At 35.6% G+C, this 15,482-nt stretch overlaps 2 protein-coding genes and 1 non-coding gene across 3 annotated transcripts in view; 2 read left to right on the top strand and 1 right to left on the bottom strand.

The window, feature by feature from the left end:
• The first annotated feature begins 154 nt into the window (after positions 1–154).
• On the top strand, positions 155–2,013 carry LOC100367098 (anaphase-promoting complex subunit CDC26-like). Its single transcript, XM_006825712.3, has 2 exons — positions 155–281; positions 1,481–2,013. The coding sequence occupies exon 2, from the start codon at positions 1,490–1,492 to the stop codon at positions 1,718–1,720; it is 231 nt and encodes a 76-aa protein (XP_006825775.1). The 5' UTR covers positions 155–281; positions 1,481–1,489; the 3' UTR covers positions 1,721–2,013.
• A 1,284-nt stretch (positions 2,014–3,297) lies between these two features.
• TRNAP-UGG (transfer RNA proline (anticodon UGG)) lies at positions 3,298–3,369 on the bottom strand. The gene has a single exon. It is a non-coding gene; the product is annotated as a tRNA-Pro (tRNA).
• Positions 3,370–9,578: 6,209 nt separating this feature from the next.
• LOC102808491 (uncharacterized) overlaps positions 9,579–15,482 on the top strand; it is a 31,710-nt gene continuing 25,806 nt past the window's right edge. Inside the window, exons 1-3 of the mRNA XM_006825717.3 lie at positions 9,579–9,752; positions 12,844–12,974; positions 14,169–14,298. Of these exons, the coding sequence (XP_006825780.1) occupies positions 9,597–9,752; positions 12,844–12,974; positions 14,169–14,298 (417 nt within the window). The 5' untranslated portion in view covers positions 9,579–9,596. The remainder of the gene's footprint in view (positions 9,753–12,843; positions 12,975–14,168; positions 14,299–15,482) is intronic.

Genomic DNA, 15,482 nt, shown 5'->3' with positions numbered 1-15,482 from the left:
CGGTTACAAAAATTACTGCCATTTGATATCTCTTAAATAAAAACAATACTGCCCAATATCGTTATTTAATGCAGCCGAGCGAGACGAATAGTGATATTATTTTATTAAAGACTATTGGGCTTACCTTTAAATGAGGTTACCGAGTCACTACGTCAAAGTTTTCGTCGTTGGGGGCGTTGTTCTAAAAGTCGATCGTGTTTTTCTTGCATGACAAGTGCAGTGAATGGGGTTGTTTGTAGGGTTGCCAGTTTTTGATATTGATGTTCCACGCATAAATAAAGGTATGTGATTTATCTAGTCAGTGTATCTATCTGTTGATGCTCACCAATACTGACACAGTTATTTGATTATGTGTTGAGATGAAAATCGAATTTTAAATGTACCCTCAGATGTAATTGTTATGGTTTTGATTCGTTGTGCCGTGGAGGTGCCTTACATAATCTGACTGTGGTGCACATGGGCTCGTGCTGTGGTTCATGGTTGTGCAAAACTATAAAACATAGTGATTAAGTACATAGACTCGGGAATTTCACTAACTGTTAAATTGTTTCATCAGAAGTCACAAGTATGCATTACTAGTATAACAGTGTTGGCTGTCAGTCAATTCCAAAGGGCGTAAATATTGTCATTACAATTATTTCGCCAACTCGGCTACATCCAGGGGTTTGGGGGTGATGAGTAAAGATGACTGACAGTATAATAATGAGATACCTAGTGTGACTAGCTGGTGTAATGATGGGATACCTAGGGTGACTGTCCAGTGTAATAGTACTGGTAGATAACAGAAATGAAATATTTTCCCCTTTATGATGCATGTATAATAAAGGCATTCCTTCATCTGGATAAATATTCACAAATCACAATTCAGTTGAAACAAACCAAAACAAGTGTGCATTGATGTAATATGAAATCGTTCAAATATTATTGAATCGGCCAATAAAAACCTCTCGTTTCAGTTTGAATTGTGATATTTATAAAAGTGGAGGAATCCCTTTGTTACACCAAGAGTAAAACTATGTATAAAGACAAATTTAATAGTTACTCCTGTGGCTTTGTGCCAACAGAATCTAATAATTTGTAATTGGATTATTGGAGTGAATCATTTTTTCCCCTTGCAGCTGGTTTTAATTGCGTTCAGTACTGTAAAATCTGTATTAGAAGCTGCGGCTTCTATTAAAATGGTATCAGAGAGGATACGGCTTCTATTAGAGCATCTACACATATGAGATTCAGAAATGATGAATTTTTGATTCTCAACTTTTCAAAAAAAAATGGGTGCGACTTCTATTAGGGATGTGGCTTCTAATACAGATTTTACAGTAACAGGGAAACACACAACTCACTTTCTGATTTTTATAGATCAAAAAATTGTGATATGACATTACTTGCATAATGTGTGTCTATTCTTGAGAACACTGCAAGTACCAATATTATTGATATTATTTAAAATGATAAAACAACTTTGTATTTGCATTTTAAGGTTGTTAAGATGATTAAGAGAGGACCAACACGAATTGAAATGAATCTTGAGGATCTCAAAGAATTTGATGCTGTAAAAAAAGAAATTGAAAAGAAGAAAAAAGAAAAAGAGCCTGTGGGGGCGGACAGTGTTTCAGATAGCAAGACTAGACAAAAGGAGATACAGGAAAGAATTGGATACGATCCAAAGACTGTTCCATCAACGTCCAGTAGAATCGGGGAACTCCGTGGCGGAGTATGAAATGCATATCACAGCAATAGTTACAGACTCTCACTGCCAGTGCCAATTGGTGACTGTTTCAGACACTTTCCAACAGAGATGACTGAGGGGTGCTATCGTTTTGCTAGTGTGGATTGGCAACTGTTACTAATATTCTCTCCGCTGATTGATGGAGACTGTAATAAGATTTTTATCATTCTCATTTTCTCACAAGCTTCAAGCTTCAGTCACATTACACCTAGGTGATTTCATTTCAGAAACATTCATACACTACATGTTATGAATTATAACTGAATAAACAAATATTTGCATTACACAGTGTGGTCTTTGGCATTTTATAAGAAGCTCGTTGTCTGATCAATTAAGTTTGAATTTAAGAAGTACTGGATCAATAACTATAGAGAAATTTTATTAATAATTATACCTCAGTTAATACCCTATTATGTACAGTCAAACCTGTCTATGGCGAACACTCAAAGAATTTAATTAAAATGGTCGTTATCGACAGGTGGTGTAGTAACATTAGAAAAAAAAATTTGAGTTGATCCAAATCAAATAAGTTTGACTGCAGGAAATGATGTTAAAGTTTTGGAATGTAGAGTGTTATTAATCTTGTTGAATGTAAATGCCTATTTTTGCATTGAATTATTATGTGGATCATGATCAGGAAATGCAGTGAAACTAGTTTTTATGTGATTGAAGAAGAAATAATTAATGGGTTTGTTGTTTTATATTCATGTGATGAAAACACTGATTCTCAGTTTAGAAGTCAAATATTATCACAAAATAAACAAATAGGATCGTATTCTAGCTATCAAATATCTAAGACTCATAGCATTTTCATTTTCAGGCATTGATACAGAAAAAAAACTTCTAGATCTAGTAGATATTCAAAATAATGTTAATTTTGAAATCATGTTTAATCCAACTTCCTAACTTTCATACTGGAGATTTTTTCTTGGAAAATAACAGAGCATAATTTTTCAAAAGTGGTAATAACGGCATATGCATTACGTATTGAAGAATTTCAAGAAAGTCCACAAAATGGTGAATCTATCTGTGTTAGATGCTTTTTGTTTGGAGATCGGATTTACCCTGATTTAGGTATGGTCTATATGTTTAGTTTTATACCTTAATTAAAATTGTTTTACCCAAATCAACAGTTTTTCATCAATTAAATTTCACATTAATTAGTTACCATGCGCCAGTGCAAAACTTGAATTGTAATTGACTGCTTGAGATACACATACAAACATTTCTTAGTTGGATACTGGTATTCAAAACTGTTTAAAATGAGTTAAATAATATGCAAATTATATAACTATCATATTTATATTAGCAGTACTTTATTCACATAGGTAAGTGTGTTTACATCAAGTTTGAGAAACCGAACAGATCAGACCATGTAAAATAAAACTCTCACTTGAAATTATATTGTGATTAAAAATGTGATAAGCAATATGCAAATTAAAATAATTTTTTTATCCAGACTTTGTGAATAACAGCGTAAACTGGAATCGTATGTCAAAGAAATACGAGGATAATGTAAATTTTCAAATTAGCTGTCTGTTTTATATCTCGCATTTAAAGACAAAATCGGGCTCGTCCGGGATTTGAACCCGGGACCTCTCGCACCCAAAGCGAGAATCATACCCCTAGACCAACGAGCCAATCTGAATACAACGTACATTAACCCCGATAATAATTTTTCTGTGTCTGATAGTGTCACCACGTATTACGATCAAATGTTCACCTATATTGTAAATGCTGACCACTATTGTTGAGAGACGTCTAGAGTTGATAAGGAGAACTATTTTAAGCTTAGATCGTCAACTACCAGGGGACATATGGAAATTGCAAAGCAGTCTTGTTGAACATGGAGACACAGTCACTCTCCATGTTACCTCCATGTGTAGCATGGCCACAGTCTATCTGTCTAAATCAATTCAAAACACTTCTAGCATAGTATTGTCATGAGTACTCAAAGGTCAGAAGATCTACACTATCTCATTAGAATCATGGACTATGAACGAAATGTTAACATTATGATTATATGCCATGTTGCCAAAGTTCACTTCATCTTAGGAATAAATTCAGGAGAATGATATATGTATACTATATATGGATTATTAGTTGGACTCCGGGATTGCAAGTCCATGGTTCATCATTCCGACTATATATAATAGTATATAATGGATTTATAACAAACGCGTTCTTACAACTATGAGAATCAGAGTACTGATTGTTTGCCAAATTTATATTGATTACTTGAACATTGGTCAAAATTCATTGGGAACCTTGTTAGATTCGAAGATAGAAAAAAAGTAGAAGTCCCCCGTGAATAAGCTCTACCTCAGACCACTATTATTAGTGGTCTGAGGCTCGACCAATCATTGTTCTAGTAACAGTACAGTGACGGTAAATTAACTACCCTTTGTTATCTGTTTACAACTATATGTATTTATACACTGTTTTGTCACTTTACAAATTAATCAGTGAGCACCCTAAATTTGACTAGCCACACCTCCTTCATTCTGCCCTTATTAATATTAGTTATCTGAGTTCTGCCCACGGCGTAGACTGGCATACAGTCTCTTGTTCGTTTTTGGTGTGTTTTTTTTCTTCAATAAAATAAAATATTATGAGTGATTAAATCGCGATAACCCGACTTTTATACACTCACATATAAAAAAAAAAACACAAGCAAGAGACTGTATGCAACTCTACCCACGGCGCTTCGCAAAGGGCGGATCAGGCCAATCACGGTAATTAACGCTTCTTATCAGTGACGGACGTGGAATGATTTAGCTGTCAACAAGTACTTCCCAATATATACGTATCCCTGGCAAATCTTAAAAAAGGAATAATGGTAGATTTGTCCAAAGTAGAATTCAACGGATTTGTAATGTAATATATGTTTAAAATTCTCACAAAGAAAGTCGATGCTGGTACAATGATCGTACCTAGCAAAGATAAAGACACTAACCCCGCCCTTGTATGCGTACATTATGATCAACTCATATCCTTACATTTAGCCTCACACAACCATTTAGTTTGTTGGTTGTTTGTCTAAGTTTTAGCGGACTGTCTAGTATACATAGTATATATATATATATATATACATTTGGATATCCTGGTCTGCGTGTTCTTTGTAATCTAGTAGTCAGTGGGCCACTCCGGGATAAACTCATAATGTTCAAATATAAAAACAAAGTTCACACAACAAAGTACTTCAGTAGTATATCATTTATTGCTGTATACAATATATATTTTGTCCCACGAGGGATACAGCTTTGAATAGACTCAAAGAAAGTAACAGTGCCATCAGTCTTCTATAGTCAACCAGTTTTCGCGACCCAAGAAGTTCCAGTCACGTGACCATACCATGTACATACACAGCATGTTTGATTCAGTGTTAACTGTGACGTATGTCTATCACGTGGACGTGTACCCCTCCCAACACACGTGCTTGTCGGGTTTCGTCCCGTGTTTCAGGAATGTTGTTACGATGGCGTTCAATTGTAGCCACATTGTTCAGTCGGTGTATCACTATAATGTATCTGATGCCTTGACACAGTCTGAAAAAAACAAACACAAAATCATCATGATTGTTGGTTCAAGAGACAAATTATTATGTTTTCTCACAGTATACTCAGAATAACGTCCCACTACTTACTCATTCGCCTGAAAATCTTGACAAACGCGTTTCTGACCCGTCCTAATAAGTTTGATTTCACCTTTGTTCGAAATGGAGAATCTTCTGGAAAGATAGAAACAAAACAAACTTAATTCAAAAGTAATATATGAAAAATGAAAATGCAATGATAATCAAAACAGTACCGTGACAATTTTACCAAAACATTTTTTAAAATCACTAAATAACACGTATTACTAACTCTGTTACTGCGACCACTCAGAGATAATATTATCTCTTTCGTTCTTTGCACAACTTGAATAAAATTATCCCTCATGATGTTGGGACCACTAAGGATAATACTATCTTTTCTTTTCTTGCAAACAAGTTAGGGATAATATTATCTCCTTCGTTGTTGGGACCACTAAGGGATAATATTATCCCTCTTGTTGTTTGGACCACTCTTCTTTTCTTGGGAACATTCAGGGATAATATTATCTCCTTTGTTCTTGGGACAACTCAGGGTAATATTATCTCCCTTGTTGCTGGGTGCACTCGGGAATAATATTATCCCTTCGTTTCGTGGGACCACTCGGAGACAACTCGGACAACTCAGGGATTATATCAACTTCATTGTTGTTATGCGATATTCACAATAATATACCATTGCAAGTATATCTACCTTGATTCTCATTGCAATTATCACCGATGACTGTTTTGGGTTCTGATCTATAATAGTTATCAGTAGTTTCTAAGTGCGACGATTCCCTAATTGGGATTTTCATTTCCATTTGTCTCTCCATTCTTTCAGTAACACGAATTAATTCGTCGCTGTCTGTATCCGTGTCACTATCCTGGCTGTCAGAAGATTCCTCAGCAGATTGAACTCTTACAACAACTTCACCAGGTTCTTTCTCGCCGTCGCCATAAGTCGATAGTTGCCGTTGATCTTCTTTGACGTGCCCCACCCTGTGAGCGTGCTTGAGACATTTACGCCAGGCCGTATACCTCAAGTGCGAGCTTGCTTTGAGGGTAACACATTTCTGTAAAAAAATAGATAATGACATTATGCTTGTTTAATTAATTGTTTTAAATACATTGAATAAGTAGGAAATGCCACAGGATACACGGTGTTGTTAATACTATGTTGAATTAAGTAAACTCGAACCGACGCTCGTGTACGACATCAAATCGCCTAGCTTCACGTCACGGTTCGTCTTCCATCTATATATTGCAATGAAAACTTACATGTGGTTTGTCAGTGTCTGTGTGTCTCAGAGTCAGACTCTCTAAATTCGATACCACAGAATATTCAGTAAGATTAAGGTAGATAATAGCACCCCGGTGCTAAAATAAAAAATAAATAAATAAATAAATAAATAAATAAATAAATAAATAAATAAATAAATAAATAAATAAATAAATAAATAAATAAATAAATAAATAAATAAATAAATAAATAAATAAATAAATAAATAAATAAATAAATAAATAAATAAATAAATAAATAAATAAATAAATAAATAAATAGTCTTACCGTATGAATTTCCAAGTGACACGGCGCAAACAATTTGCATAAAACTCGTCTCCACTTTCTTCTTTTGTTAACATTCTCGGAATCATTTGGCATGTAAAGATATCCCTGACGAAGAAGCTCGCCATCCTTGAAATAAAGGTAAATATGGATGTAAAGTTTTATAGAGGAGTGAATAGACATATCGTTTAGTTTTCAAACCTTTTCACGTTACGAAAAATTCAAGCATCAGAGAACACTATTTCCATTATCAGAGACAAATAACCTTTCCGCAGTACTTAATTCATAAACTTACCTCAGTTTCGTCAGTTTTCACAATCTTTTTGCAAACCATAATGAACGCAATAAAGTAAAGTGTACAACAATAAAGCAATGAAGTCTGCACGATATACAGAGCAATGTTTTCGCCAAGAAAGCAGAACACAAAATGACTTTCGCCGTATTCGAAACTTTAGAATCGTCAATCGCGTTACCAAGTTACCTGCACTATGAACACTGGCGGCGCTCTCATTAGCGTCTGTTCTTCGCCGACGCCACTCTACGCGCGCGGTATTACTACGTGTCTGCGCGTCACCGATTCTGAACCTCTCTCGCCCAAGAGGCCAGTCGAGTAACAATCGGTTTTCGATTTAATATCATGGGGGTAATATGTACTTTGTTTTGGATTTTTTCGCATTTTAACAAAAAGGCGGATAATTGTTAAACTCACATTTTAATACAACTTATAAAATTATTTGCTATTTCACCGTAGTAAGTGACAGTGAAGTGTATTCTAGATCGAGCTCACCAGTTGTTCAGAGATAAAGTAGATGATAAGATTGCTGCAGTTTAGCAGCTCTTATTGGCCGCTGGTCGCCCGCAACGTATACCACGACCAAGAGAGCTGCATAAACTGCAGCAAATGATAACAATCCGAGGAAGCTCGCATCACTAAATCTCAAATAATCTCATATACTGTAAAACACTTTATTTTCGCTATTTTCGCTGAAGTAATGATTCAGTGAAAATAAAATCCAGCGAATATACTATTTTTTCCTATATTTTACATTCCACTCGCCAAAAATCAGTGAAAATAAATTCCATACAAAACACCTAAAAAGTTTCAGTGAAAATTGATTCCAGCTAAAATAAAGTATTTCATATTACGCTGTTCAAAAACGATTGGTCGTCATTTACTAGTATTATAGTGGAATACCATAAACATATATACTTACAAAAACTGTATTATCTGCTATTAATAATTCAACTAAACACCAATCTGATTAAAATAAGCCCTAGTTATTTTTGTTTGTTTTTTTCGTTTTTTTGTTAATATAACATCATTCACATTTTTTTCATATATTTTATTATTTTTTCAATTTATTTGCTGGTATTTTTTTAAGTTTTGGTAATCGCGAAAGCCCACGAAAAAAAAGCCCAAACTAGAATCTTATTTTAATCAGATTGACTAAACACCAACATTATTTGGAACGAATATTTTTTTTAAATACTGAATTTACAAACATGTTAGTCATGGTTTGTTCAAATTACGATTCACATGCTGTTCGAAATTCGTTAGGACGTCATTAACCCAACATTTTCTCTATCAACTGCCAGTGCTCTGAATGGTGTGACGATAGACTGGCCCAGCTGTGGTGATTTTTTTCAGTTATTTGGAGTGATTTCGCGGTTACAGGGGATTTCGCGTTAATGCCTCCTTTTCATGAGGAATTTGCAAATAAGTTTCTCATTGACTCTTAAAATATGGGCTCGTCCGAGATTTGAACCCAGGACTTCTCGGACCAAAAGCGAGAATCATACCTCTAGACCAACGAGCTACCATATTAGCATTATTCAATTTGTCATACTGTAGATTTGTAATACGTTTATTAATTTGTTTTAATTTTCTCCCACAAAATGACTAGTTTTACATTCTAAACATTATGAATCGCTAAGTGAATGCACCGGTATCATACAAGACTTTCGGTCGTTCATGTCAAACTAAGAATTCAATAATGCTGTGGGAGGCACTGTGGTTGTATAAACCATTTCCGATTAATCAAAATTACTAGTTTTCGGGAACAATGTATCGTGGTAACAGGGTTCTTGACAAACATTCGTGTACTTTAAATAATAACATACATTACATGTAATTACCAATAAGTGAAATGTGTATTTTTAAAATTGCTTTCACTTTCTCCAAGCATGCTCCAAGTAATGTACATTTGTTTGCATACGCATGGAGGTAATTTACCTCCATCATGATGTTTTACGTAAGTCTGGCCCAGCTGTGGCAATTTTATAATATTTCTTAAATCGTGGTCCGACGAGAAATTATTTCGCGTCAATGCGAGAGATTTTACAAACTCGTTAAAATTGTCATGACAGGGGTATTTATAATACACAAAACATTTTCCCGTTTGTAATAATAACTTTATTGTTATCAAAACTCTTTTGAGATATACATAAAATTACAATAAAGAGTAAAATTATGATAATAAAAAAGTAAAACGAACAGAAAGTTCAGTTGAAATAAAAGTAAAATAAGTACATTGCTAAAAATATGTTTTTTGTTTTTTTTTAATTAAGCCCTATTTCATTTAAAAAAACAAATTTTTTGCAATGTATACCAACTTGTACCCCTTTGATAATGGTATGATCCGGCGCGTTGAAATCGTGTGTGAAATTGCGCAAGGACTCTGGGAAGGAGAATACCCAATTCCATCAAGTTGAGGAGTCATTTTTTCAATATGGCGGACAGTCGACGAACAGCTGCAAGAAAATTAGCAGACGATTTCTGGGAATGGAGAATCAAAGAAAGTCCCGAATTTGCCACTATGGCGGGTTTTCATGACTACGATGACCAACTGGACGACCATAGCTTGGACTCATTTGAAAGGCGCCAGGTAATATGTGGCCATAATAACTAGAAGCACAGTGCTAGAAGTGAGCTATTTTGACTCCATGTTACGACCCACTTCCTGCACCTCTATGCTGCCGCATTTTGTTCGTTGCCACAGCTCAGTTGCCATGTGCACGTACGTGTTTTGCCCCATTATTGTATAAAGTGGAATTTTTTATCATTTCGAAACATGCGACATGGTGTAGGGCTGATTATTCTCAGTTTGTTTATTTTAGTAGCTGTTCTGGATACTAATTCAATAACTACAGTATACAATGACATAACCAATGTCTGGTAATTTTCTGGTGATTGCGTATGGTGTGTCATTATGTATGTTATACGTATGTATAGCCAAATCCGGACAACAACATGTGAACTCACCCAACAGATATCCGCCAGGGTTATTGAAACATCAAAATCATCTTAGCGATTAGAGACAAACATTGAATAAGAAAGATAAACAATTTGGATACCAAAACATTACATTGCATTACACGATAAACTACAGATAACTGATTTATTTTTATTTCCTTTTACTTATCTTTAAGGAGTTGACCATTAGGAACTATGTGGGCGATGGTAGAAATTCGGAAACAATAATTTGCACAGGAAAAAATCCTGCAGGGAGCAAAAACAGAAACAAAAATGCATGCCTAAATCTTAGAGAAAAAAGTATTGCACAAAGTATATAAAAAAAAATTCATCATGGAAATGAAAAAAAATACAGTACAAATCTATGTGAAGGAAAAAATAATTTTTGCAGTTTTTCTTCCATTCCCTTTCCAGAATTTCTAATGATCCACCTCTTATGAATATGACGAACGTGGCTAGGATGGTTACATGTATCCCAATTATTCACAAGTACTCGTGAGGTTATTTTAATAGCACAAGGAATGAACCACAGTTGTGTAATCTTATCTAGTACCATTGTTTTTATATTTTACCTATGTCAGGGTGGTTTTCCCAATATTTCTAAAAACTTGTTCTAAACTTGCTTAGTATTTGATGATACCCAGTAGTATATTATCAATATTCTGATAGATGCAATACCATTTTATCAAAAATAACAGTTAAGTCACTTCACCCAACATGAAACAGATCAAAAATCACAAGCATTATGACATTAACTGCAGTGTTTAAAATTTTTTCAAAATTTTAAACACAGGGCAGGTAACTTTACAATTTCACCATGCAGCCGTGCCAGAAAGTTAATTGCCTTGCATATACACATCAGTTTAAATGTCTCCCATTAAATGCACATCAAATCACTCTGCTTAATAGAAGGAGATAAAAGTGGTCTGAATAACATGTATGTTTTTATTTTCACCAGCTCGAGATGAAAATTCAGGCTGGTAAAAATAAAAACATACAGGATACAGGGCAGTAATTTTAGTCATAGGAATCCACTGTGAAGAAACGTTTCTCACGAGTGTCGCTCAAATCGTATACCCCAATGTGTCAATGCATTGTCACCTGCCATATAAAATTTTCCAACAGGCAGTGACTCGCGATTCCAGACTGCCATGTTTTTTGATGGAAAAAAAATTAAGTGTGGGACTAATGTGTATTGGGCTCAGTTTACTGCCCCTTCTGTGGCATATTGCTCACCGTACAATTGGCCAATGGGACCCATCACTCATGTAGCATGAAACATGTTCATGATCATTTACATATTACCGGGGTATGTTCAGAAAAGCGCCACCTAAGCTCGCTATGTTCAAATCTGCTAAGTTCAAACTTGCGGTTTTGAAATAACTGAAGGGTGATAGATATTAAATACATGTAAGTTCATTTATCATATTTTATATTTAACTTCTCAAATTTTAAATTTAAATCCTCATATTTTACATTCATATTGATACTAAGTGAGATCCTCACGTTCGCACCAACTATCACATTGACACTAATTTATATACATCGTAGTCATTTCAAAAATTCATTCTGCCAAATTCTGCGTTTCAAAAAAAATTACAAAAAAATTAAAATATGTGTGTACTTGTGTTTATTCTTAATAGGTGGCTTTATTACAAATGGCATCCAGTAAAATAGGTCAAAGAAAGTGAGTGGGTCACACAATGGTGATGGTGTGTTTTATCACTTTAAATAAACTCTAGTAGATAATACATGTATTCGTGCACATGCTATACTTCATGTATGCAAACCATTTGCATATTATTACCGGTAATCATGCAGTTTCATTGTACATTACATTGTAGCTATACATCTTCCGATACAATCACCATGCTGCCTTTATTTGTATTTTTGAATTTGTTATGAAATTTGTGCTGAATATTATGCTTGTGAATAATTATTATTTAAACAATGTTTCAAACGCTAACTCAACGTAACTGAACACTTGCAACTTATGACCCCCTAACCTATCATAATTTCTTCTTTTATGCAGTTAAAAATATTAACAAAACTATCACACACCCTTATACTACACCAATGCCATTTACAGCCCCAGACTGGACACAGGGCTGGCTTATGAATTGAGTTTCCTCTGTTCGTTCATTCGTTCGTCCATCAGTCGCAATGAACCGATTTTCCCCCTGATGGTATACATATGCCCTTGATTTTTTTTCTGTTCAGATGATTGTCTACTATCAGCCATTTTTACGGTAATTGTTTGCTTAATAATTATTATTAGTTATTATTATTTATTATCAAATTCTTACTGCCCAGGTGGGTTCAAACTTGGTACACAGGCAAATGTGTCTAACCACATAAATGAAATTTTTTCTATGTTCAATCACTCAAATTAAAAAAAAAATATTCACTATAATGTAATTTTTTGTACTTCCTTTGCTTGGACTGATTTGTTTTAAATTTGGTATGATGGTATTATTTGCTGGGTGCCTGATAATGTACATTTTTTTGTATTTCCACTAAAAATGGCTGAATGGTGGTTATTTATGCATGCTGTGGCCAATTTAGTTCAAACTGTACATACTGACATTTCATTTGTCAAATGTTGAACTATGAGAAGAGAGGGAGATGTGACATTTACAATGGCTTGTTTCTTTTCTTTTTTTAAATTCTGACAGAAGTACTATTTCTAAGCCTACATGAATTGTGTGTGTGTTTGTTTTTAGACTGATTGTCGGAGCTTCTTATCTAGAATAAACGATGTAATGAATGGTACACAGAATGCAGAAGATGAAATGAACATGTTGATATTGAAATCAGACATTAAAATGTACCTGGAAGGTATGAGATACAAAGGGTAAGATCAATGACAATATCATATATAGTTGTGACAGATCTAGGGGAGGGTCCTGGAAAGGGGGGTGGGGGCTGTTTGTCATATTGATTGTAGAAATTAAATGTTTATATTAAGTCACAGAGATGTAAATATTCTCTGCACAACAAACCTGTTCCCTTTATCTCTATAAATATTTATAAATTTCAATGGCAGTTGAATCCAACTGGGCAAATAATGAGTGCAGTGTGCAAAGATCCAATGTTATTCAATCAGCCAATCAGCCACCTTTTTGAAATTTCAAAATATTTTATTCATAATGATGAAAGGTACATGTTTGTTGTGCCAATACCGGTAGTATACAAAGATGTTCAATTTGTTAGTTTAATAGGAGTTAATCTTAAATTTGGCAATGACCAATTTGGAAGTTTAACAAAATAGCCATCAAATGATATGCTATGTCGACCTATGCATGGGTCAAACTCTAGAAATAGAATCCTACTTGTCAATTGTCACATGAAAATGTTGTTGTCAAATAAAGAATAAACCTGATTAATCAATCAAATATTTTTTTTTTAACAAAAATGTAGGTACTATGATAATATTTGTTTAGTGGTATAGAAAATGGGTAGGCCACCATACTGTATTAAACTTAATTAAAACACAACCCTATATACCGGTACTGTAGTTAAAGCGGGGAGTCGTCACCTGTGCGTGCGTCAGATGACCATAGCGTGTCTTTGTTTACAAACAAGTGTCTACCCATGAGCCTTTGCGTTTTTAGCGTGTGTTGTTATAGTCGCATGGGACTTAATTCCTGTGTGTGCGCAGGTGATGACCCTCCTGCTTTAAATTACAACCCCATGATATAATGTGTGTTGGTATAATCACATATACTTAAAGCGATGGGGTCATTTCCTGCACATACACAGAAACTGAGTCCTAAGCGATGATAACAACGCATGCTAAAAACATAAAGGCTCATGGGTATGTGCTTGTTTGTAAACAATGACACACTATAGTCGTCTGCCCCATGCACAGGTGATGACTCCCATGCTTTGAACAAAAAAAAAGTTATTAAAGCGAGGTGGTCATCATGTCAAGTTTGATATGACATCTACAGCATGTCTGCAATACATTTATTTATATACACTAAAAATAAACCATTTGCTGATTGACGATCATTTTTCTTTACATATTGTTCAACTACTTCTGCAGTTATTTGTATCCAGTCAACTTTTTAGAAGGTCCTCATCTTGATTTTGAGAAGACTGTATCCTACATGAAGTTCAATACTCTCGCAGACTATGAAAAATTGACATCACGACTGGAAAAATTTCCCACACAGGTAATGTTACATACCTCTGCAATTGTAAAGCATCTTGGCAGACTATTCTAATTTTTATTCTATATTTATTCACATGATATTAAATACAGTGGAATTCACTACGTTCAATTACCCACCATAGACTCCGGTCAGTCAAAATGACTATTTTGAACTGTAGGCATTAATCAGCAATTCTGCCGGTGACGGAGAGATAGAATCCAGGTCAGGGGAAGCCCCATGACCTCAAGATTCTTTTACCCCTTACGTCACGAACCCACGTGACCAAGGCCACCTGGCAGCGCCACAGGTAGCCGTCCTTCACTCTTAATTTCTCTCCGCCTCGAGTGGAGATGAAATCTAGCGAGCTCTGCTGGATCGCCTGCTTTTTTTCCTGTCCGGATTTATAGCTTGGGTTGTTGCCGCTGCTCGGCATCCGACATGGTAGCTGGTAGGATAAGTTTTCCTTGTCTTTCTTTTACCCTCGTGTCGTTTTCCCCTTTGCGTGTAGTATTTTTCACAGCAAAGAAATCAAAATCCGGCGCCACTACGTAATCACATGTTGATTTCATGGCGGCACCTTTTACAACTGTAATTCGTCTCCCTCATGCATGTCGTCTTTTATTTTTAATGTATTTAGCAATATATCGATGTGATGACAGCTCCAAGGCTCGCTGCCTTTTTCTTCCGGTCTCCTCGTCCTTCGAGCCAACCGTACAGTGGTTTATTCAGAATCTACCAGCATAGAACCCGCATCCGAGATGCTGTCGTGGCTACGTGTGGGTTCCGGGGTTTTTTTGTGTGAAAGCGTGTTTTTTTCACTGGAGTTCTGAGGCCTGAGATTTTCTTTCAGAGCCATCAAAATCGCTGACACTGACCGCGTCACAGCAAGGTCGCGCGTCCAGTAAACAAATCGGTTAAAGTGAGTTGCGTGTTTTGCATGAGTGGAAAGTCCTCACGCTCGGCTACCGGTACTTCATGTACCGGGACGTCGAGTAAGAGGCCCGGCGGCGGAGGTACCGATATTTTCTCGGTCTCCCCCGCTGATCGGAGGGCATCCTCACAGTCTGTTTTTTCAGGCGGTGTTTTTTACCCGATTTTACCGGCTGCAGCGAGGCTGTGCCCCTGGAGGTTTTCCTCTTATGGGGCCCGTTGCGGGTCTCTTCGTGGACCCTTCCTCGCACGGCGCCGAGTTTGCCTCCGAGTTG

This window comes from Saccoglossus kowalevskii, chromosome 17, assembly GCF_978046115.1.
Source record: "Saccoglossus kowalevskii chromosome 17, keSacKowa6.1, whole genome shotgun sequence".
Lineage (NCBI taxonomy): Eukaryota > Metazoa > Hemichordata > Enteropneusta > Harrimaniidae > Saccoglossus > Saccoglossus kowalevskii.
This window is presented reverse-complemented; position numbering and strand designations above follow the sequence as displayed.